This window comes from Barbus barbus (assembly GCF_936440315.1).
Source record: "Barbus barbus genome assembly, chromosome: 15".
In the NCBI taxonomy this organism is placed as follows: Eukaryota; Metazoa; Chordata; class Actinopteri; order Cypriniformes; family Cyprinidae; genus Barbus; species Barbus barbus.
Genome location: NC_136743.1, coordinates 12,120,898 through 12,144,219, shown reverse-complemented (window position 1 = coordinate 12,144,219; position 23,322 = coordinate 12,120,898). Strand labels below are relative to the sequence as shown.

The following is a 23,322-nucleotide window of genomic DNA, read 5'->3' as shown; positions in this document are numbered from 1 at the left end:
GCTTTGAGTCATTAATTACCAGCGTTCATTGTGGCTTTACCACTTCATTCATCTCCCCTGTCTCTGAAGTTCTGCGGCTTCACTTCATACATCCACCAATAAATGACATCATAATTAATGTCGGTAACGTGCAACATTTTGCTAGAGACACATTGAAAGGTTTGAATCCACCACTGGGACGTGCTGCCCTACTTATTATGTGGGTGCCAGAGGGAGAAGAGAAAAATACTGTCTGATAATGGCTAAACTTATGCCAAGGATGTCAGACTCAGTGTATGGATAATAAATCTGTGCCTTTATTTAATTTAATTTAATTTAATTTAATTTAATTTAATTTAATTTAATTTAATTTAATTTAATTTAATTTAATTTAATTTAATTTAATTTAATTTAATTTAATTTAATTTAATTTAATTTAATTTAATTTATTTTTTTAAGCTGGAAAATCGGAAGCCTTTAATGCACTGAATTCTTTATATATTATCATGACTTTTAGTATACCTCATATGTTCTTATAAATTGTTGCTATAATACATAAATACATTTAAAGAGTATAATACATAAAAATGTGATTTAAGACACAATATGCAATATATTGTTTTAAGATTCTTTAAAGGTGTGACTTTTACATAGGAATTGTAATACATTGCATTGCATATTACTGTGCTCACAATTTTTTATAAAAATACAATGAAGTACAACATGCCTTATATATAAATTCATTGTATATGTGCAGTTGATGAAACATTTTAAACAAAATTTTGCTCATCCTTTTACTATGCATGTAGCTTTTATGAGCTAATATTAAGAAAGTACATGGTTGCACCTAAAACAATCATTTGTCACACTACAGAACCATTTTAAATGAACCAGTAAAAGGCAAACAATATGAAAAAAGAAAGGTAAAAGACCTAAAGGGATAGTTCACCCAAAAATGAAAATTCTGTCATTAATTACTCACCGTCATGTTGTTTCAAACCTGTAAGACCTTCGTTCATCATTGGAACACAAACTAAGATATTTTTGATGCATTCTGAGAGCTCTCTGACCCTCCATAGGCAGCAATGTAATTAACACGATCAAGGTTCAGAAATGTAGCAAGGACATCGTTAAAATAATCCATGTGGCATCAAGGTTTCAACGAGATTACTTTTTGTATGCAAAGAAAACAAAAATAACGACTTTATTCAACAATTCGTCTCCTCCGCATCACCCTAGCGCCACCTGGATCCGCATGGCGCAGCTGACACAGAACAGCATACACTCCCTTTTCCATTTGGAAGGGCTTCCATGCCCTTGCCATCTGGAGTGAGAGCTTCGAAAGTTTTAAGGGTTTAGGGGACCAAACAGCTGTTTCTTGAAGTGCCCTTCTGCGTCATTATAGGGAGGCGCCGTCATCATGCAAAGAATCAGCGCAAAGGATCATGGGAGCCCGACGTGTCCATCAGTTGTACCCTTCGAAATCCTTCATTCCGAAGGGCCCTTTGAAGTGGCTAATTCTGAGCACTTTGGTTTGGAACAACACTTCGATATGGCGGCCATGATTGTTTTCACTCCGAACTGCCCTTCGGAGGGTGATATATCACGTTTGGAACGCACCGACTGTTTAACTTCAGTGGATACTCTCCAAAATGGCAGTAGCCCCTCACTGCAGAACAAAGATCCAGGGGGTGGGGTTGGATCTACATCTAGGGGGTGGAGATTGGTAGGTTTAGGGGTGGGGATGGGTGGGTTTAGGGATCAGGGGGTGGAGACGGGTAGGTTTAGGTAAATGTAAGGTGGGAGGAGTTGGATCTAGATCCAACCACACCCCCTGGATCTTGTATTCTGCAGTGAGGACCATCTCTAAAATGGCGCTAGGGTGACGCAGAGTAGAGGTCTGCGCGGGACTGTTTTTTTAGTCCCGCTCCAGCGAGGTTATATTCTGCACCCACCCGCTCCCGCGATATATTCACTCTTTGTTCACCTGCTGTCAGCTTAGAATAATCTTCTTCCTGACCCGACCATTCCCACTAAATTTAGATCTCGTTTCCAGAATCTCACATTTAAATTTCCTCTGCTAAAAGAAAGAGAGATAGTCTAACAAATAAAGCTGTAGTCTGCACAAAATTGGATTTGTTATTTTATTCGTCTTGTCAAGAGTCTTGAATTTATTGACAGCAAAATATTAAACAAATTTTGGCTGAAATTTTTAAAACATTTTGCTGCCAACAAAAAAAAAAAAGTGTTATTCGTCTTGTCAGGATACAATTTGTTTAACATTTACAACACAATAGGAAAAAGTGTCACAGAGTAAAAACTAAAAATGTAGGTTGTACAAAAATAGCCTATTAGTTATTTTATTCGTCTTGTCAAAATAATACATTTGTGTAACATTTTGCTGTTAACACAGTAGGAAAAGTGTCGCAGAGAAAAATAAATAAATACTACACCTGTCTTTTAAAATTATAGGCTAAGCAAAATATAAACAAAACCGAGTTGAACATTATTCAAGGACAGCACATCCTCACTTTGCTCCATCCTTATTAAACGCGTGACACAGAGAGCAGAGGTTCATGCGTGCAGTGCCTGCATAACAGTCCTGAGTGCAAGCTGTACCGGTGGTCAATGAGAATAAAGCGCAGATATGCTCTTCTGAAAGGATGTCGGGAACAGGATATTGTTAAACCGCCCGGTAGCTCCCGTTCAAATTACACCAGAGTTATTGACCGCTACCGCGTTTTATTTGGGAATTTAATCCCGCGTCGCAACAAATCTTGTCGGGTCTGCCGTTCCCACGGGAGAGCCGCGGGAATGCAGACCTCTAACGCGGAGGAGATGAATTGTTGAATAAAGTCGTTATTTTTGTTTTCTATGAGTACAAAAAGTTATCTCGTAGCTTCGTACAATTACAGTTGAACCCCTGATGTCACATGGATTATTTTAATGATGTCCTTGCTACGTTTTTGAACCTTGATCGTGTTAATTACATTGTTGTCTATGGGAGGGTCAGAGAGCTCTCAGAATTAATCAAAAACTACCCATTTACAAGTTTTACAGATTATGTTACCAAAATCTCTTGTTAAAACTTTTTCAAATTCGCCTTTAGCTTTGATCTCATGACATATTGGCTTACCTCCCAATGTGGCTGATACCAAGAAATGAGTGCCATATTTCTTGATCAGATTTTCATGGATCTGCTGAAGGCTCGGCCTTCTTCCCAGAAGCCTGAGGTTGCGTAAAAACTCGGGCGCCAAAGGCAGCGGGGCTTTGAAGAAGTCTCTCTTCTCTGTCACCAAGCTGTTCACTTTCCAGTGACTAAACTCTCTGCGAGACAAAACAAACACAGTAAGTGCTTTAATACACGTACCGCATTTCAGAACCCATTATGTTTCATCGGTCATTGGTAGAACAGAAAACCGCACATCTATATGTGTGTGCAAGGTGCGAGAGCAAAACAAAATGCCGATATCAGCAGAAAATAAGGCTAAGCATGCATAAATATTGCATGGTGCTGAATATTGATGCATCTCATTGTAATGAAGGGCAAACACGTTCCGGGACCATAAACACAATATAGCTTACATGATGCAACTTTTGACAGCTTTTGTAACTCTGACATCATTCCTACATATACATATTCAGAACACTCTCTGTATCTACCATATATGCATTTCATAAAACCAAAAACAGTCCCAGTCACTGTTTTCCTGGGGTTATGTACATAGAACCAAGCTTATGCTTCTGTGAAGACACTACCCAAAAGAATTGCCTATTGGGCTTAATACGGTTTGTGAGAATCTCTAAGAGTTAATTAACGAAAGCAGTGGCTGTCCGACCATAAGCTAATGATGATAGATGGTCTTAATTAAAGGGCTTTAGCACTAGCTGATAGCACCTGGAACTCTGCTGGGGAGTGGGACACTATCACACTAAATGCTCAACTTTTTAATACTCCCTGACTAGGGGGCCACCGCACCTGAGTATTTTTGTTTCTATCGTACCTGGCTGTCAGCCAATAGTAAGTGGTAATTTTAGTCTTTTCAGCTAGTTTCTGCACCGAGTTTTAACTTGCAGACTGCATCTGTACAGCATACACACACACACACACACGAAAGAGAGAACTGCTGATCTGCAACACCTCGCTCTGTTGGATTGAAACTGGGTCTTCTGGCCCATTTGTATGAGCCTTCAATCAAGCGGAGGATGGCAGGTGCGCTCTATGAAAATATGTCTTCACCTCTCAAACTTTTCACTCATTAAAACAGATGCAAGCTTTTATCGGATGCATATAATGAAGGCTCTGTCCTCTGCTCAGTGGTGGGCTGAATAGCAAAGTCATTGTTACTACTTTAAAATTCCTCTTGGATGGTGGTTAGTGCTATGCAGAGTTTGGTGAATGAAGGAGGGGAAATCTGAATAGCAATTAGAGTCTCTTTCTTTTCCCCTGTGAACCTGTGCTGGCGGTGCATTCTGCAGCCATGTTTGTGCTCAGCACAATAATAGGTGCCTCACACACTTCCTTGTTAATTTGAGACAGTTAAACATTTCCTCAAGGAGAACCTTATATTATTTTCTAGAACTAAATATATTACTTGTCAAGTAGCCATTAATGTGCTGTTTTGAAGTGTTTTTAATTTTTTTTGCCTTAAATTGAGCAATGAAGTATTGTGTTGTGCACCAATAGCTTTTTGTTTTCAGAGTCAAGTAGCAGATTCTCTGATTTTACATTGAAATTTGAATCTTGATTGCTTACCAGGTGCTAAATGCTCTAATTATATTTTTCTAGTTTGGTGCCTTTAGGTCTTCCATTTTTAATAGAAAATACAAATTCCTGAAACTTGAAAAAAGCAAACATGAAGGTCCACCCCTGAACCTAACCCTCAGTGGGGCTTAAGCAGATCAAACAAAAATGAATGAATGTGATGACAAAATTCAAACACCAAAATATAAAATAGTTATGAATTGCCATGAGAGTATGTTGGGTGGTTTAACCCAAAATTAAAATAGTTTCATAATATTTGTTAATTCTCATCTTGTTCTAAAACAGTTTTTTTTTTCTTTGTGAAAGGTGAAGTCTGTTTTGAGAATATCATGATGACTCTTTTTCATTTATTGAAAGTGAACAATTCTTGGGACTGTCTAGCTCCATAAAAAATGGAGAGAAAAAAAAATCATAATTTAACAACTTACATGGCTCATGCTTTATATTAAAACTCATTTGAAGCTTTTTGTGAGGAACAGACTGACATTTTAGTTGTTATTCACTGATGATCCTCCAGTGGGATCAAATGATTGATTACATTTCTAAATAACTGATTAGTTAATGAATCAGCCTTTTTCTTATGAACAAGCCAGTGAAAATGGATGTCAAGATTTTCAGTGAATAACGACTTCAATTTCTCTCGTAAAGCTATCTAATGACTGCAGAAGACTTGGAATATAGAGCAGTATGGATCACTTTTATGATAGTTTTATGGTGTCTTTGAAACATTGGAGATACAGTTGGGCAAAAAAGTATTTCGTCAGCCACTAATTGTGCAAGTTCTCCCGCTTAAAAAGATGAGAGAGGCCTATAATTTTCATAGGTACACTTCAACTATGAGAGACAGAATGGGGGGAAAGAATCCAGGAAATCACATTGTAGGATTTTTAATGAATTAATTAGTACATTCTTGGTAAAATAAGTATTTGGTCACCTACAAACAAGCAAGATTTCTGGCTCTCACAGACCTGTAACTTCGTTAAGAGGCTCCTCTGTCCTTCACTCGTTACCTGTATTAATGGCACCTGTTTGAACTCGTTATCAGTATAAAAGACACCTGTCCACAACCTCAAACAGTCACACTCCAAACTCCACTATGGCCAAGACCAAAGAGCTGTCAAAGGACACCAGAAACAAAATTGTAGACCTGCACCAGGCTGGGAAGACTGAATCTGCAATAGGCAAGCAGCTTGGTGTGAAGAAATCAACTGTGGGAGCAATTATTAGAAAATGGAAGACATACAAGACCACTGATAATCTCCCTCGATCTGGGGCTCCACGCAAGATCTCACCCCGTGGGGTCAAAATGATCACAAGAACAGTGAGCAAAAATCCCAGAACCACACGGGGGGACCTAGTGAATGACCTGAAGAGAGCTGGGACCAAAGTAACAAAGGCTACCATCAGTAACACACTATGCCGCCAGGGACTCAAATCCTGCAGTGCCAGATGTGTCCCCCTGCTTAAGCCAGTACATGTCCTGGCCCGTCTGAAGTTTGCTAGAGAGCATTTGGATGGTCCAGAAGAGGATTGGGAGAATGTCATATGGTCAGATGAAACCAAAATAGAACTTTTTGGTAAAAGCTCAACTCGTCGTGTTTGGAGGATAAAGAATGCTGAGCTGCATCCAAAGAACACCATACCTACTGTGAAGCATGGGGGTGAAAACATCATGCTTTGGGGCTGTTTTTCTGTAAAGGCACCAGGACGACTGATCCGTATAAAGGAAAGAATGAATGGGGCCATGTATCGAGATTTTGAGTGAAAACCTCCTTCCATCTGCAAGGGCATTGAAGATGAAACGTGGCTGGGTCTTTCAGCATGACAATGATCCCAAACACACCACCCGGGCAATGAAGGAGTGGCTTCGTAAGAAGCATTTCAAGGTCCTGGAGTGGCCTAGCCAGTCTCCAGATCTCAACCCCATAGAAAATCTTTGGAGGGAGTTGAAAGTCCGTGTTGCCCAGCGACAGCCCCAAAACATCACTGCTCTAGAGGAGATCTGCATGGAGGAATGGGCCAAAATACCAGCAACAGTGTGTGAAAACCTTGTGAAGACTTACAGAAAACGTTTGACCTCTGTCATTGCCAACAAAGGGTATATAACAGTATTGAGATGAACTTTTGTTATTGACCAAATACCATAATTTGCAAATAAATTCTTTAAAAATCAGACAATGTGATTTTCCTGGATTCTTTCCCCCCATTTTGTCTCTCATAGTTGAAGTGTACCTATGATGAAAATTACAGTCCTCTCTCATCTTTTTAAGTGGGAGAACTTGCACAGTTGGTGGCTGACTAAATACGTTTTTGCCCAACTGTATATAGCCTTATATATATATATATATATATAGTCATATGGGTTTAGAACAACACATTGGTGAGTCAATGACAGAATTTGTTTTTCTTGGTTAATCACACTCTGAAAAGGTTCCAAAAGGGTATTTTCTGAGCAATGCAGCAGAAGAACCATTTTTGGGTTCCTCACAGAACATTTCAGTGATTAAGGCTGTATCCATTTAAGATGTGTGTACTTCTTTGCCTGCAGTGGCTGGACATTTAATTCAGTGGACATCTTCACTCTAATGACCTTCACACTTTACCTCAGTATGAAAGCAGATCAGTACTGACATGAATTTGATTGGAGTGACAGACTATCAGGCTCTCAGAAATTCTGAGAAATATTTGTTCCCAGTGTGCCTAGACTTTTGTATCTATAAAATAAAATAGGAACTTCTTGTCAACTAAAGTACTTTAAGTATGATATATTGCCTCCCTTCTCAACTGCAGACACTGAGACATTTACTGAACCCTTTACAGAAATGTCCAATGTTTTACTCGTTCACTTCCTCTTAAATTGCATTGCAGATTAGATATTTTTCTGTTTTCCCTTCATAAAATGTTTTGTCAGGCAATCTAAAATATGCTTCATGTGGTAACATCTAAAGTTTTATTTGAATCAAAATTTTTATTTAACATGACTAAATCAACCTGACTACACAAGTGAAAGTAATTTAGTGTCAGGTCAGGTAGAAATAACTGCTTAAGGTAATAACAACACATTTTCACATTTTTCAGTGTGGAATCTGGAACTAATTTGAAGATTTATAATTACAGCTCATATAGACTCTATTGCAACTATAGGTCCAGTGTGCATTTATACTTGGTGATGAATCATTGACGTAAAAAAAATCAGGAACAGGCTTTACACAAGTATGTTCAAAGCCTGTCTCAACTATTTTTGTGTTCTGAAAATAAACCTGAAATGAAAAGATGCCACGTTTTCAACAGATGGTGATTGAATCACTCTAAACAGTTTGTTCACCTATTCAGCCAAAAGCTTAAAATGTCACAATCTGTCTGAATGTCCCATTCTGTCTTTGCTCTCTTTTTTATTTTTCTCTTTAAACCCTCTGTTTCATGCAAAACTTCAAAGGCTTCTGTTTAGTGAACTAAAACATTGGCACATGCTGCTTTTTTTCAGGGCATCATCTAGAAAATAAGCTTAGGAAACCCTCCCACCAGGGGCTGTATTGTATTGTGAAAGCAGCTTTAACTATAGATTTTTAAAGAAGGATTAGTTGCCAAAGTTAAGCAAATAAGAAATGACAAAATCATGCTTTCAGCGAAAAACAGAACTACACAATGCAAAACCAAAATGAAACTGCTCAGCAAAAACTTTGCACTGCAAACATCAACATAAAGAATGAAATTTGCCTCTGTCGAAGCTCAGGCATTGTTTATCAAATGCTTCTGAAATATCCTTTGGTGAGTGATTGAAGTGGTAAATTACATCAAGTCAACGGAACACAAAAGCTATTCTTTTCAAACCCCTGTATGGCTTTCCCCCCGATTATAACTCCACACAAGCATCTCTGAGTTTTCCATCCATTTGGCTTATTAATTCTACATTGTGGACCAGCGTCACCTGCATGACACAATTCATCTCTTGTGTTTCCCATGAAAACATTCAATTACTTTCTGTCTCAATTGCTTATAGCTTACACACATCTTCGTGTTTGATTTCTTTATCAGATACTCATTGCCTTTGGAAACCAGCTGCTACCAGGTTACTAAATCCCTGCGGAGCGGCTCCCCACTGGTCGTCTCTGCCGTCACCTTGTGCAGCACCATTGGTCTGATGGTCTACAGATAATAGCACGAATGGAAGCCACTACATCATCCCAAGGCTCCACATGGGTAGGGTAGTGCGTTGCGTCATGGTTCTTCCATTAATCATAAATATATTTCTTGTAGTAGTATTCCTTATTCCAATCTTTTAAAAGGTACATTTTATATATATGTTTTTCCTTGTCAAAAAAGGTTTTACAGACAAATAAATACTACTGAAAATTATTAATTAATAATAAATAAAATGATATAAATAATTAATAAAAACATATATGAATGATTTATAAAAAATAATGTAGACTCATTTACAAGGGCATCACATGAACAGCCGAATATTCAGAAATCCACATACTGAACAATTATGCTTGAAGCATAAATTAGGTAACATTGAACAATAGGTTCATTTTGTTAACATTAGGTAGTGCATTGGGTAATATGAACTTGACATTATTCATTAATCTAAATTAATGTTAATGCCTAAATATAATATTCCTTATTAGTCATTCATGTTCATTCAAATTATTTGCTAATTTATACAACTTATTTAAAATGCATTGGTATGTGTAGAAATCATATTGATCCTAGACTAATAAATGCTGTATTTTTCATTGTTAGTTCATGATACATAATGAATGACGAATGTTAACGAACATAATTGTCAAGTATTACCATAAATTAACCATGCTAAATGAGTAATAAAGCATTTCTACAATGACTGAAACTAAAAAAAAAACCTTACTTATTCCAGTTCTCTCTTTGAAACATATCTGTGTTTTGATCAGGTACCTATTTTTATTGAGCTCACAGATGCTTCCATATGGAATAACTTCTGAATGTAAATGTCAACTGCTGCTAAAGCCTCGGAACAAAGACAGCTAATGCAAGCGCACATATCTCGCCATTCACAACAGAAAAATCCCCATCGGAGCTGGCAGTATGACTAAAGACCATAGAATTCACTCTGCCGGGGATCCTTTGGTGCAATGTTAACCCCCAGAGGGGAGCTGTGCCCAAGGAAGCAGTAAAAGGTACAGTGCCTGCTGGTGTTCTCCTCTTGTGATATGCAACCCAGTTTCTCTTTCTGGAAATCCTGATCTGTTATCATATCAAAAAGGGCGAATGCAGTGACCAGCTGAAGCCCCGTCTTTGCAGCGTGAGGTCAGTGATGCTGTTTACACAATGCCTCTCAACTGTGAGGCACATACAGAAGACTCGCCTACATCCAAACACCCACACAGACTCTTTGGCTTGCAGGACAGCCTTTCAAATCGCGCTGGCAGAGGCTCGTCTCCCCCTCACTGAGTCCATCACAGTTCCGTGGGCCTTTCTCTGCCCAGCTGCTGTAGGCATGCTGGGTTCTGAATTCGGCGAGTGGAGAGAGTTGGACAGAGTCGGCTACGCGCCAGCGGGGGACAAAGGAAGCAGGCAAAAAGGCCAAACTCCCCTGGCGGATCTGAGGTCAGCCACAGTAATGCACCAAACACACCTTTCCTTCCTGTTGTGTGTGTGTCTTTGACATGGAGTGGAATGAATGTGCAGCGATCGATATTTAAAATGCACTGTACTGAATGAATGATGTGATGCTGGGTGCTTGTAATTAAAACAGGTCAACAGCTGAATAATCACCGCCGTGTTGCTACTGATGCGTTGCACTTTTCAGAATAATGATTGTTGCTGTGCATGGTGATATCAAAGACAAGGTCACAGGTTTGAATCCTAGGGAACATAGAAAATAAGACCACACTAGATAGTGTAGTGTGGTGCAGGGGTTTTCGAACTGTATGAATAAATTTATGAAACCAAATAATTTATTGACAGCCATAATTTAAATTACCATTCAAAAGTTTTGGGATGGTAATTAAAAAAAATTAAATAAAAATAAAAAAAATAGAAAGATGTCTATTATGCTTCATACTTCTAGAGAGACTGGAAAACTGGGTCGGGCTTTCTGGGATGGCACTCAAATGGTTCAGATCATACTTAGAAGGGAGCGGTTATTATGTGAGTATAGGAGAGCATAAATCTAAGTGGACGGCCATGACATGTGGAGTCCCACAAGGCTCAATTCTTGCACCGCTCTTGTTTAGCCTGTATATGCTCCCACTAAGTCAGATAATGAGGAAGAACCAAATTGCCTATCACAGCTATGCTGATGATACCCAGATTTACCTAGCCTTATCTCCAAATGACTACAGCCCCATTGACTCCCTCTGCCAAAGCATTGATGAAATTAACTGTTGGATGTGCCAGAACTTCCTTCAGTTAAACAAGGAGAAAACTGAAGTCATTGCATTTGGAAACAAAGATGAAGTTCTCAAGGTGAATGCACCTTGACTCTAGGGGTCAAACAACTAAAAATCAAGTCAGAAATCTTGGGGTGATTCTGGAGACAGACCTTAGTTTCAGTAGTCATGTCAAAGCAGTAACTAAATCAGCATACTATCATCTCAAAAACATTGCAAGAATTAGATGTTTTGTTTCCAGTCAAGACTTGGAGAAACTTGTTCATGCCTTTATCACCAGCAGGGTGGATTACTGTAATGGTCTCCTCACCGGCCTTCCCAAGAAGACCATTAGACAACTGCAGCTCATCCAGAATGCTGCTGCCAGGATTCTGACTAGAACCAGAAAATCTGAGCATATCACACCAGTCCTCAGGTCCTTACACTGGCTTCCAGTTACATTTAGGATTGATTTTAAAGTACTTTTACTTGTTTATAAGTCACTCAATGGCCCAGGACCTAAATATATTGCTGATATGCTCACTGAATATAAACCGAACAGACCACTCAGATCATTAGGATCGAGTCAGTTAGAAATACCAAGGGTTCACACAAAACAAGGGGAGTCTGCTTTTAGCTATTATGCGGCCCACAGTTGGAACCAGCTTCCAGAAGAGATCAGATGTGCTAAAACATTAGCCACATTTAAATCAAGACTCAAAACTCATCTGTTTAACTGTGCATTTGTTGAATGAGCACTGTGCTATATGTCCGAACTGACTGCAATGAATTTTAAGTATAATAATTTTCTTTAAATTTATTTTAAAATAAATTTCTATATCATTTTAAAAATTCCTTGTTTTTATTATTTTTATTTCCATGTTTTTACTGATTTTTAATGTCTATTTCACTTTCTTTTATGTAAAGCACTTTGAATTACCACTGTGTATGAAATGTGCTATATAAATAAACTTGCCTTGCCTTGCCAAGGCTGCATTTATTAATGAAAAATACAGCAATACAAAAAAAAAATACAGTCAAAAATCATTAATATGCTGCTTTTGTGCTCAAGAAACGTTTATTAGTATTATCAGTGCTGAATACAGTTCTGCTGCTATTTTTGTTGAAACCATTTTTTTTCAGGATTCTTGGATGAATATAAAGTATTTAAAGGATTTATTTGAAGTACTTTTATAACATTATAAATGCCTTTACTGTCACTTTTGAGCAATTTAATGCATCCAATTTAATTTAATGCAAGTAATGGTAATAAATATTACTGACCACAAACTCTTGAACAGCAGTAGTGTGTGTTTTTCTACACATCATTTTTATTTTTCCACAGTATACAGGTAAATAAATGTATAACTGTCTTTATATTTTAAGAAGGGGATCCCTTGCAAGGGCATCATCATTTAGGGATCAATGTAAATGGACAGTGTAAACTATGTAAACATTGTGTCGTTCCATTGTCTTGGTTGTTTTAGTAACTGCAAGCAGCATCAGAGAGGATGAAGTCTTTGCTGTATGTGCGATGGCCCTTTTCTGTCACGTGACTGCACCTGTCCACTCACCAACGATATCAATGCCATGGGCTGCATCAGATTAAACAGATCCATGCCTCGTCATAACTGAGCCGTCAGTATTTTTTCATTTTTTCCTGCTATGTTGTTTTCAGGACTTCTCACTGTGGTTTATTTGATCTGTCACATGACTGACGAAAGGTCAGTTTGTCTGCACGAAATCTCCACCCACACTATTCTGCAGAAAGCACCACTGTTTTCTGCCAAATCCAAATACCTTTCATTCACAAAGTTTTTCTAGATTCTGAGTAAGTTTGATTTGTACATTTAGAATCATTATGCACCGCTGCAATTTACAAACAAATACTTTCCCTGCAACTAATTCTTTGTCAAAAGAAAATCTTATTTTTAAGATAACAGTTTTTAAGGATATGTCACAATATTACTTTTACTGTATTTTTTGTCAAATAAATGCTGAGCATAAGAGTTCCAATGTTCAGAAACATTAAAAAAGACTGTCAAACCAAAACGTTTGAATGGTAGTGTAAAAGACTAAAGAACTGTTCTGCTGATGTTCATTGCTATTGCCCTAGAAAGCCAAGAAACAGTAAGTACGCCAGTAGTGAATCTGAGAAGAATGGATTCAGAGTTTTTTTTTATTTTATATCAATTTTCACACGTTTTCTTTGAATCTGTCATGGGACCCGATTTCGCTCACAAGTCAATTTTGAATATCCATCCAGTATTTTCAACTAATAATATAATCATCACAGCACAAACCTGTAGATTTTGTATCGTGTGGAGAAGCCTTGTTGGAAGCGTTCTTTGAACTCTGTGTATTCTGGACAGCGATGGAAGGGCCCTTTATCAGACAGGAGCCAGTCCAGCTGGCCACTGCTTCGGCCGGAGATAGAAGAGAACGGTGAGGTCTTCTGGTCCAGACGCTCAGCCAAAGCCAGAAACCAGCTCAGTGGGCCCAGAGGTGCCCAGTGCCACAGGAGCATCAAGAGGAACCATCTAACAACCGTAGCTCTCTGCCAACACAACGCCATCCTGCCCCTGTGCACCTGGCACCAGCATTCTTCTGCCAATCCCTTTGACCTGAACACACAGGAAGAGAAGATGAACAGTAAGGCTTTGATGATGAACATTTACATAATTAATTTGTATGTGTTTAATTTAGGATCCTAAAGCAAAAGTTTAGTCTTTTAAAAAGAGACCACACAGTGATAGCGAACACAACTGGCGGTCTCATACACATATGATACAATGGACCAAAAAAAAAACTGTTTTAACTGCATGCAATATATGCCACATTTCCTTTAGTTTCCTGTTGTTGAGCAGATGAGCTTTTGGTCTCTGAGTCATAAAAAAAATATTTCCAGCAGCATTGGGGAAAAACGCAACCTTGAAAATAATGCTTGACATGCATGTCAAAAAAACCAAGAGTCATGGAGGACGCTTATATTAATGAGTTCACATTGATTATGTAAAGTAGAGGTAGACACTGCCTTTGAGGATGCCTTCATGCACCGATGCAAACAGTATTAAATTATTAGTTCCATTCCCTGACATTCCTTTATAATTCTTCTTCAGATGTGTGCTGAAAATGAATTTTCTAAAGGACTAAATGCAGGTTTGGATTCCTAATGATGAATGAACTACCTTTCGCTCATTTCTAACTGCAGCAAGGGACTATTGGTAGTTTAAAAAAAAAAGGCAATTAGAGACGAACAGATAGTATGAAATATAAAACAGGTCTCAAAATAGCCAATAACCATATAGAGTGTATATAGGACCTCGTGGTATGTACAGTAATAAGTTCCATTTACCCAGCATAGCCTTCTTCAGCACAATTCATTAAACTAGGAACGGCCATCAGGTCACCCAGAGATGATTTCCCCATGTTTTTCCCCTATTGCTCCCTAAAAGAACATCTTATTTCCTCACTCAGTCGTGTAGTTCTAATATACAAAATGTAATTTTGCCCATTCCTCCAGCAAAATATATTTATTTTTCTCTCATGCCCTTTGTTTTATACTCTGCAATCCTCTCATGGCCTCATCTTGATATATCTAATTCTGTGCTATTGCATTTCTTTTTTGTCTTTTTCTATATCTTTCATCAATTTGTTTCTTTGTTCTTTCTAGCAATTTATCCCATTGTCTTTCTTTTCCGTTTCATTTTCTTCTTCTTAGTCTTGTAATAATGTGGCCAACTCTTGCGGTTTCTGTAAAGGAAAATACAATATTATTATTATTTCATTGCTATTGCTATGAATTTATTGTTAATATTACTGTTACTACTTCATATTAGGGTTGTCAGTCAATATAAAATATTAAATTGGTTATGCTATAATTACTTTGATTATTCAAATGGCAGGTGATTCAATTTATTTATTTTTAATAATTAATTTCTTTCATTAAATTGATAGACCTTTAAATGTAGTGTTTTAGAAGAGCAACAGAATAAAATAGAATACGCCCACATTTTACTGTACATTACTATTAAAAATGGTAATGGTAAGGTACTACTGTAACTACTGTACTGTACTGTAACTACTGTAGGTAAGCAAATATAAGAGGCAAAACATAATAAATTAAATTAACAGTGCGAGCAAATAAGAGTAGTACATGATGAACAACATCTGCACACAGAACACATTCATCACAGCATGCATTTTTACTCAAGTCTAGTTTTAACAGCTCTCTGAGAGAGGTAAATGCCATGCTATTTGTCAAAATTAGAGTAGTAGCTTCATCTAAAATTTGGTCAGGCCTTTATCATTCATAGAATGCTTTGCTCACTGCGACTTCCAAAATGTTTTATGCTTGACAATTATGCACTTTGCACAAATATTGTTGGTGATAAAAGTGTTTATGTGATTTTAGCCATTGCATGTCAAGTCTAAAAATCTATCTATCTATCTATCTATCTATCTATCTATCTATCTATCTATCTATCTGTCTATCTATCTGTCTGTCTGTCTGTCTGTCTGTCTGTCTGTCTGTCTGTGTATATACAGTATATATAGGTTTATATATTTACTTATTTCCCTCCTTATGACATATCCTTTTTGTCACTTTAGTAGCATGGCTTAGATGACATTATATTGCTACATCAATCACATGCTATCATTGCCACTGTTGAAACTGGCCAACTTTCAGCTAACTGTATTACAAACATCAGTTGCATGCTGTTTAAGTAGCAGATGGACACATGTATGTTCATCCTTTTATTCTCAAATACCTCGACTGGCTTCACATTTGAAATCTGCCTTTCAAAGAAACCCAGGGTCTGAGTAGTGACACCCCAGACAGCTATAGCAATGCACGGTCTTATTGCTCTCCATTCCCTCCGGAGCCTCTACCTAATTATAAAATGCATAAAACATTGAAATGCCAGGAGACAATGGAAGAAATACTGAATTTAGCCCTGACATTTTCATGCGCGCCTTGCATAATTTAGGTGCCTTTATATTTACCCATCCCGCTCAGGAGAGAAGGCAGGCGCGAGCTGCGAGTATCTAGAATTTAGCATAGGGCAATGGGGACACTGAAAACACAACACATGTCCGCAACACTTGAGTTTTCTGCAGAGTACATTTGTTCAGAAATCAGCATTGCAGCATCTATCTATCTATTAACTTGCCCGAAAGACATGTATTTTTGCACATCACTACTTTAATACTGTCTTGATAGGGATTTTTTTTTCTTCTGTTTGGCAGGTGGAGATTGCAGCTGTATATGGTATGAGTATGTTATTTGTTAGATATCTGCATAGTGTTTTACATGAAACAATTTAATAAAGCTCCAGGAAATTTGGAATAGCTCTTCTTGAATATCATGATAATTGCTCTCAAAATTGCTCTGAATTTTTCAACGTTCTTAACAATGATTATAAAAGAGCTTATGACTCATGCTGTGCACCTGCTATAGTATTTTGGTAACCTGCTATGCTTGTTCATCACACTTCATTATTTTCGTAGAATAACGCACCTGCAGCTTCTGTGGTTTTAATGTACTGTATTTTATGAAGCATCTCGGAAGCTACGCTGAGGCTATTGCTTTGTTGTATGTGGCACTTAAAATAACTTGTGTGTAAAATGTGTTTAAAGTAGATGGTTATTTATTTGGCACTTTCATCCAAAGTAGTAGACTTACTGGTGCATTCCTTTGAAACAACCTGATTATGTTTTTTGCTTAAAAGTGAAAATTAGTCCTTTCTTACTCACCCTCACGTCATCCCAAACTTGAATGTCTCTCTTTCTCATGTGGTTACCTGCATTCTTCAGAATATCTTCTTTTGTGTTCCAAAAATAGAGTGACACAGATTTGGAATGACATGGGTGAGTAGTAATGACAGTAATGACTTATAGGCTCCACTTTGCATGGATAAACCAGTAACCTTCTTATTTTCATCCCTGAGCTTGTAACCATTAGGGATTTGTAATCTAAGTAGAAGAATTAAAATGAACTGAAATTCAAAGAAACTTTTTAGCTAATTAAAAAAGAAATGGTTAAAATGTTGGCTTGACAATGCCTCATTTGAAAATTATAAGGTTTATAGAAATTACAGACAGAAAGAACAATAGGCCAATGATATAGGTCAGGGGTTCTCAAAGTCTACATTCAAAGGTCCAAATCTGAATCTGAATCAGTGTCAAAGGTCTGGAACAATTGGTTATTACAAAATGTGTTTTTAATAAACATACATAACATATAACAAATAAACACTCATTTAAAAAAAAGGTTCCCTTTGCATTCAAAATACTTTAATAACAAGTGCAAAAGTGGCAAAACAATTAATTTAAGTGTCAGCAGTAGAAGTCGACCTATAATGTTTTTTCTCTGGCCAATGCCGATATTTAGAAATCAGGGCAGCCTATGGCCGATATATGATGCTGATTTTTTGGGCCGATTTTCTCTTTTTTTCCCTTTATATCAAAAGAGAGTTTGCGTAAATGGTTATTGCAGGGCACAAGATAGTAATAGTATTAGTAGCCTAATTCATAGTAATAATACATGGCTCAAAACTGGCACCTTCTCAAAACAGTTCTGAAGCATGCTTTTTTGTTTATGTTTGCTGACAGACACCAGTGTTTCCAGCATACTAGCAAATGCAAGTTGATTCTCTGCCAGCAGGAGGCGCTGTTGGAGCGTGATATATAGCTGTTTCCCCGGTAACGACTGTAATCAAATAAGCGCTACTTTATCAGCCATTACAGGAAAGACCAAATGAAAATTGACATCAAAGCTTTTCTGAAGAAAACGGACGGTTCTTTTAAAAGATACATTCATATAAAAACACCCACGCAGCATTTTATTTTTGAAACGCGCAGTGCTCAGTTTATTCAACGAAGTATAAGCCTTTTGGAAAATCTATTATAGCGGTCAGTTTTGATATTGTGACAAGCCGCCACAAATAAATGTATACACTGGGCACTGCTATAAGACAAATTGCCATAATATAAGTGATAGCAAAACAAAACAAAAAAATTTAAATATTAGCGGTGAAATGTCGCCCGATTACGTCAAACGTCATACGCTCACTGGATGTCATGATGACAACAAATGTCATGAAGGAAAAGTTTCAATATCTCGCCTGCAATTTCAGACCTTCTCCAAAAAGACATAAAAAAATAAGAATAAATAAACAAATGATTTACAAGTTTAACGTGCGTTTATCAAAGTAGGATATAATTAGTGTTATTGAAATATTATATTATATTTTTAGTTTTAGTTACTTTTTCTTATTTGTAAGTCGCTTTGGACAAAAGCGTCTGCTAAATGACAAAAGTAAGTAAAGTAAGTAAATATGAAATAGAAGCGGGTCCGGATTCAATTCCCTCCGGGTCCGGATCCGGACCGGAGTCCGGACTTTGAGAAGCACTGATATAGGTGTTTAAAATTGTTAAAAGTTGGTTGGTAGAACACTAATTTACCAGGATGCATTTCTTTGAATTGCAATTCAGTAAATTCCTTGGCATTTCAATTCAGATGGCAATTCTACGGTACTTCCTGTAAAGTGTAGCCATTTCAATTTCTTATGCCACCCAAAAAAAAAAGAAACAAATAAACACACAAACCAAAAAACTATAAACACAATGGAGACTGAACACAGTGGACATGTACTTGCATCACATAATTCTTCACCAAATTCTAAAGAATAGTGTGTGATTCTTCCAAAGCATCTAAGTTACAGTATATCATTCACACTCTGTCTGTATGTGTGACCATGGAACATGATTCATGTTGAGAACCACTCAATTTCACTTAGATCCCACAGGTGCAGAATCACCCATCAAAAGCAGTTTTCCAAAAGTGGTGCAACAGTCGCTTTGCAAAAAGCCAATAGAGGCTTAATATGGCAGGAATTCAGCTGCTGTTCTACTCTTTATATATAACAAGGCCTAGATGAAATCATTCGCATAGCTGCTTCAAACTCTTCCTGATTTAAAGTTGATTTAACATCTGTTTACATGGCTCTCAAAGCACTCAAAAAATTGATTGTCAATTTTATAGAAAGTCTGAGACAAGGAAGACCTGTTGAGGATTTAGGTTGGTTCTCCAGTATTCTGTGTTCTCATCCATTATTCAAGAATGCAAGAAATGTTGTGCAGTCCAGCTGTGGACTTTTACTGAGCCTGAGTGTGCAGAGGAAGCAGGTGCACTGACATAACCATAAGGCCGGCTGTCCTATTGAACTAGGACCTACACCTAGTCAGCAATCCCCACCACCTGCCTTACTCTTACCATCATGTGTGCCTGCAGCCCCATTACAGAAATCCAAATGTAAGTGAAAATGTATACTGTGAATTTCCTACCGCTGCTGCTGCCAATCATTTTAGTTTAGATGCCTTATTATATGAGAGGGAAATATTCATTATATGACTAGATAGGTACACTACTGTTCAAAAGTTGAAAGAAGTCTCTTATGCTCACTAAGATTGTATTTTTTTGGCCAAAAATACAGGAAAAACAGTAAGATTGTAAAATATCATTACAATTTTAAATGCTTTTATTATTATTATTTGAATATAGTTGAAAATGTGGTATTTTTTATATAAAATCTATGATAGAAATGTAAAAAGAACAGCTTTTGTTATTATTATTATTATTATTATTATCTTTAAGCCACATGATTTGTATAGCATTAATTATGTAACAATTTGCCTAGAAACAGTAGTAGTAGTATGAGGAATAGTAATATGAATACTTTGATTTACAACCACTACTAATAACCCATCATGCATCTGTGCTTATAACATTTGCCTGATTTCACTTATGCATTTATTGTTTGTTTTGAGTTTTACTTCGCTGATAACCGTGAGGACAGCAGTTTGTGCCACATTAAAACCGAGGCCAACTGACCCAAACTACATTTCCTACTCTTTCAAAAGAAATAACCAAAGAGTAAGACCTCAGGGTGTAATTTTTTCCACATAAAGAGAGCCAACCTTTGAAACAAGAGCATTTCTATCTTGCAATTCTTGCATCACGGTTATTGTATCTGTCTTGTTTACTGCATTCGATCTGCCAGAATGTGAGTGTCATAGACAAAGCAACAAAAAAGAAGCATGCAAGAAACTTTTAGTAATGTTGAGCTCCACAAACCTCCAAGTATGAATGTTTATGAGCAATTTGATCCTGTGAAAATAATTAAACTGCATTTAATTCACCAAAAAATATGCCCCAGGTGACCATTTTGTAGAATGGGATATAAATAAATGAAAGGGCATAAATCCTGAAAATGTGTTTAATTAAAACATGCAAGCAAGGCAAGTTAATCAGCGAAACAATTATGCGGGCGTGAAAGAGCATTAATGTGAAAGCAATTTCAACAATACCTTGTCACAGAGGGGTTTTTAAATGTCTCTCTATGTACGTTTGTGTGATGGTCTAGCAAAAAATCTCATGCACTAATATACATCTACTGTATGTACATTTACATACTGTATATGTGTGTGATTTTCAAATTCTGTAAGCTTCTTTTATAGCAGGTGTTACGACATTATGGCAAATTAATAAGTTGCACTGATTGCGAAATAATATAAGCAGATGTTCTCCAATGGCAACAGAGGGAAAACATTCACATGAGGAGTCAAAGCAAACAGCCGCAATCACTGGTGTTTATTTCAGAATTAGGCACAATAACATATGGATAATTAAGACTCATCAATGTCTTATTTACTATACCTTTGCTAGATAATTAAAAACAGCAACTTTTCAATCAAAACCAGACTCGAGTTCCACAGCTCAACTAGTTCATACTGTGCAAATGCGAAGATTTGCACACAAGGGGAAAGGTTAGAAAAAGGGAAAATCTCTTAAAGCGATTGATAACTTGCCTAAAATTGAACGTTTTGTCATCATTTGCATCCTCTGCTTGTTCCAAACCTATATGAGTTTCTTTCTTCTATTGAGCACAAAAGAAGACATTTTGAAGAATGTTGCTCATCAAAAAGTTGACGGTAGCCATTGACTTCCGTAGTATTTTTTTTTCCATACTACGTATGTTAATGCTTACTGTCAACTGTTTGATTACAAACATTCTTCAAAATATCTTCTTTTGTGCTCAACAGAAGAAATAAACTCATACTGGTTTGGAACAACTAAAGGGTGAGTAAATGATGACAGAATTTTTATTTTTAGGTGAACTATCCCTTTAATACCTGACTGTCCAGCTGTTGTATCACCATAAACACATTTCAGCTTTCTACTGGGTGTAATCGCTTATACATCACACACTTTAAAAAACACAGTTAACACACACCCACACACACCTACTCGCACTCAAGATAATTACCCTGGCTGCTTATTAGATTAACACCGCTCCATAAAAACACATCTGCATATTGCTCTGATATTATTAGCTCCGTGCCTCATCCTTAAATACGTCCTGGCACACTTACTGCCAGGTCCTCGCAGAGTTTTCAGGAGTTTCTTGCCAGAGCCTGTGCAAACTCATTTGGTAATTGAGGGGAAAGCGTGTCCCTGTGCAAGCAGACCTCCCACACACCTATAAAACATTCTCACTGCTAATGAGAGGATGAGTTTTATAAACATTGAACACACAGAGAACAACTCACACAGGACACATTCCAACATTGTTGCCATGGTCACCTCATATGGGTAACCAATTACCACAAGTGCATGAATCATGATAATATACGCCACAGGTCCTCAAGTGTTTTGAGGAGTGACCGCATTAGGAAAAATGTGTGATCTAAATGTTTTATCTCTGCCTTATTAATATTTGCGCCTTTGTTGGATGTTTCCTGAAAAATAGCGATAATAAACCTCTTCCTGGAGGAGAAAAATTAGATGTTAATTGAAAAGCAGGCTTGTTGCAGTGAAAAGGCAGACAAACAATTTATGTCACAATAGTTTGGGCTGCACAACTCATCTAGTTTAAACACGAAACCATGACAACTGTGTCAATTAAACAGGAAACGCATGAAAAACGTGACACGATCCAAACCATTTTGTATAGTATACAGTTGGAGTCAGAGACAACAACGAAAATCTAGGATTCAAAATCTGGTTCAAACCTGGAAATAAAAATGTAAACAGGACTGTTCACACCAAAAAATATAACTATAAAGATAGCTATTATGCTAATTATATCAGCATCCATGCCAATGCATGATGACATTCTGTTTATTATAAGCACAGGCTGCAGTTTTGTCATCTGCTGCATTAAATGCTCAAGCTCTTCAAAGCAATGTGGTTTCTGATTGGCTGTTTTGATAAAATGTTAAAAAGTTTTTATAATTCATTAGCTGGGAAAAAAAAAAAAAAAAGTTCTGAAAATGATTCCAATGATGTCATTCCTCTGTGCTGTTATCATTATAGTTGTGGTGTAGAATGATTTTTAAAACTAAATATTTAACAATATAGTTGTCCTTGGTGTGAATGGGCCTTTACACTGAAAATAAAAGTAACCTATAAGTGGCAACATCCACTATAACTTAACTGGTTTAGTTCAAGTCAAATATATTATTTAATATTGCAAAATCAATATAAGTACATTAATTTATACCAGCAAAAGTCATTTCTTTGGGTTAAATCAGGTAGAAATAGCTCTTCAAGGTAACAGTGTTTTCAGGGTAGACCAAAATGTAAAGTAAATAACATTTTGATGTCAAATTAATTTCAGATTCTGAACTATTTATGTTACTAAACAAATAAGCAAATGTGCAAAAATGATCTTTCTGACCTCTCATAAACTGGTTTAAATAGAAGGTTTAATTGAAGCACAAGAAGCTTTTTGCTCTTAATGTGTATAAGTCCCTTTTCTACGGGGGCCCAGTAGTGCACAACACAACAAAATCTAAAAAAAAACACAATGAACGCATAGGACTAATTTCATTGTGTTGCAGCTTGTTTCTGTTTTGTTGAGCTATTTTCATTGTGTTGTGGAGATTTCATTGTGTTGCGCTAATTTCGGTGTGTTGTGCTATTTTTGTTGTGTTGTGGCTTGTTTCCTTTGTTTTGTGTTGATTACTTTGTGTTGGTCTCTTGGTCTCTTGCTTTTGAACCCTGCTGTTGCAGATAAGTCTTGCAATTTTATATTATTCAATGCATCGCATTGGTATGAAAGTTGTTACATATTTTTCAGAGTTGAGTGTTCTTTCCAGAAGGTGTGTTCTCGTAGCCTTAATTTAAGCAACAGTAAATTCCACATACTCTAATCATAA

At 37.0% G+C, this 23,322-nt stretch overlaps 1 protein-coding gene across 1 annotated transcript in view; it reads right to left on the bottom strand.

Annotated features, from left to right (window-relative positions):
- Positions 1 to 23,322, bottom strand: part of LOC306881259 (BMP/retinoic acid-inducible neural-specific protein 3-like) — a 95,130-nt gene that overhangs the window by 44,278 nt on the left and 27,530 nt on the right. The window contains exons 2-3 of the mRNA XM_079435264.1: positions 13,401 to 13,721; positions 3,116 to 3,306 (exon numbers count right to left, since the gene is read on the bottom strand). Coding sequence (XP_079291390.1) covers positions 3,116 to 3,306; positions 13,401 to 13,672 — 463 coding nt within the window. The 5' untranslated portion in view covers positions 13,673 to 13,721. The remainder of the gene's footprint in view (positions 1 to 3,115; positions 3,307 to 13,400; positions 13,722 to 23,322) is intronic.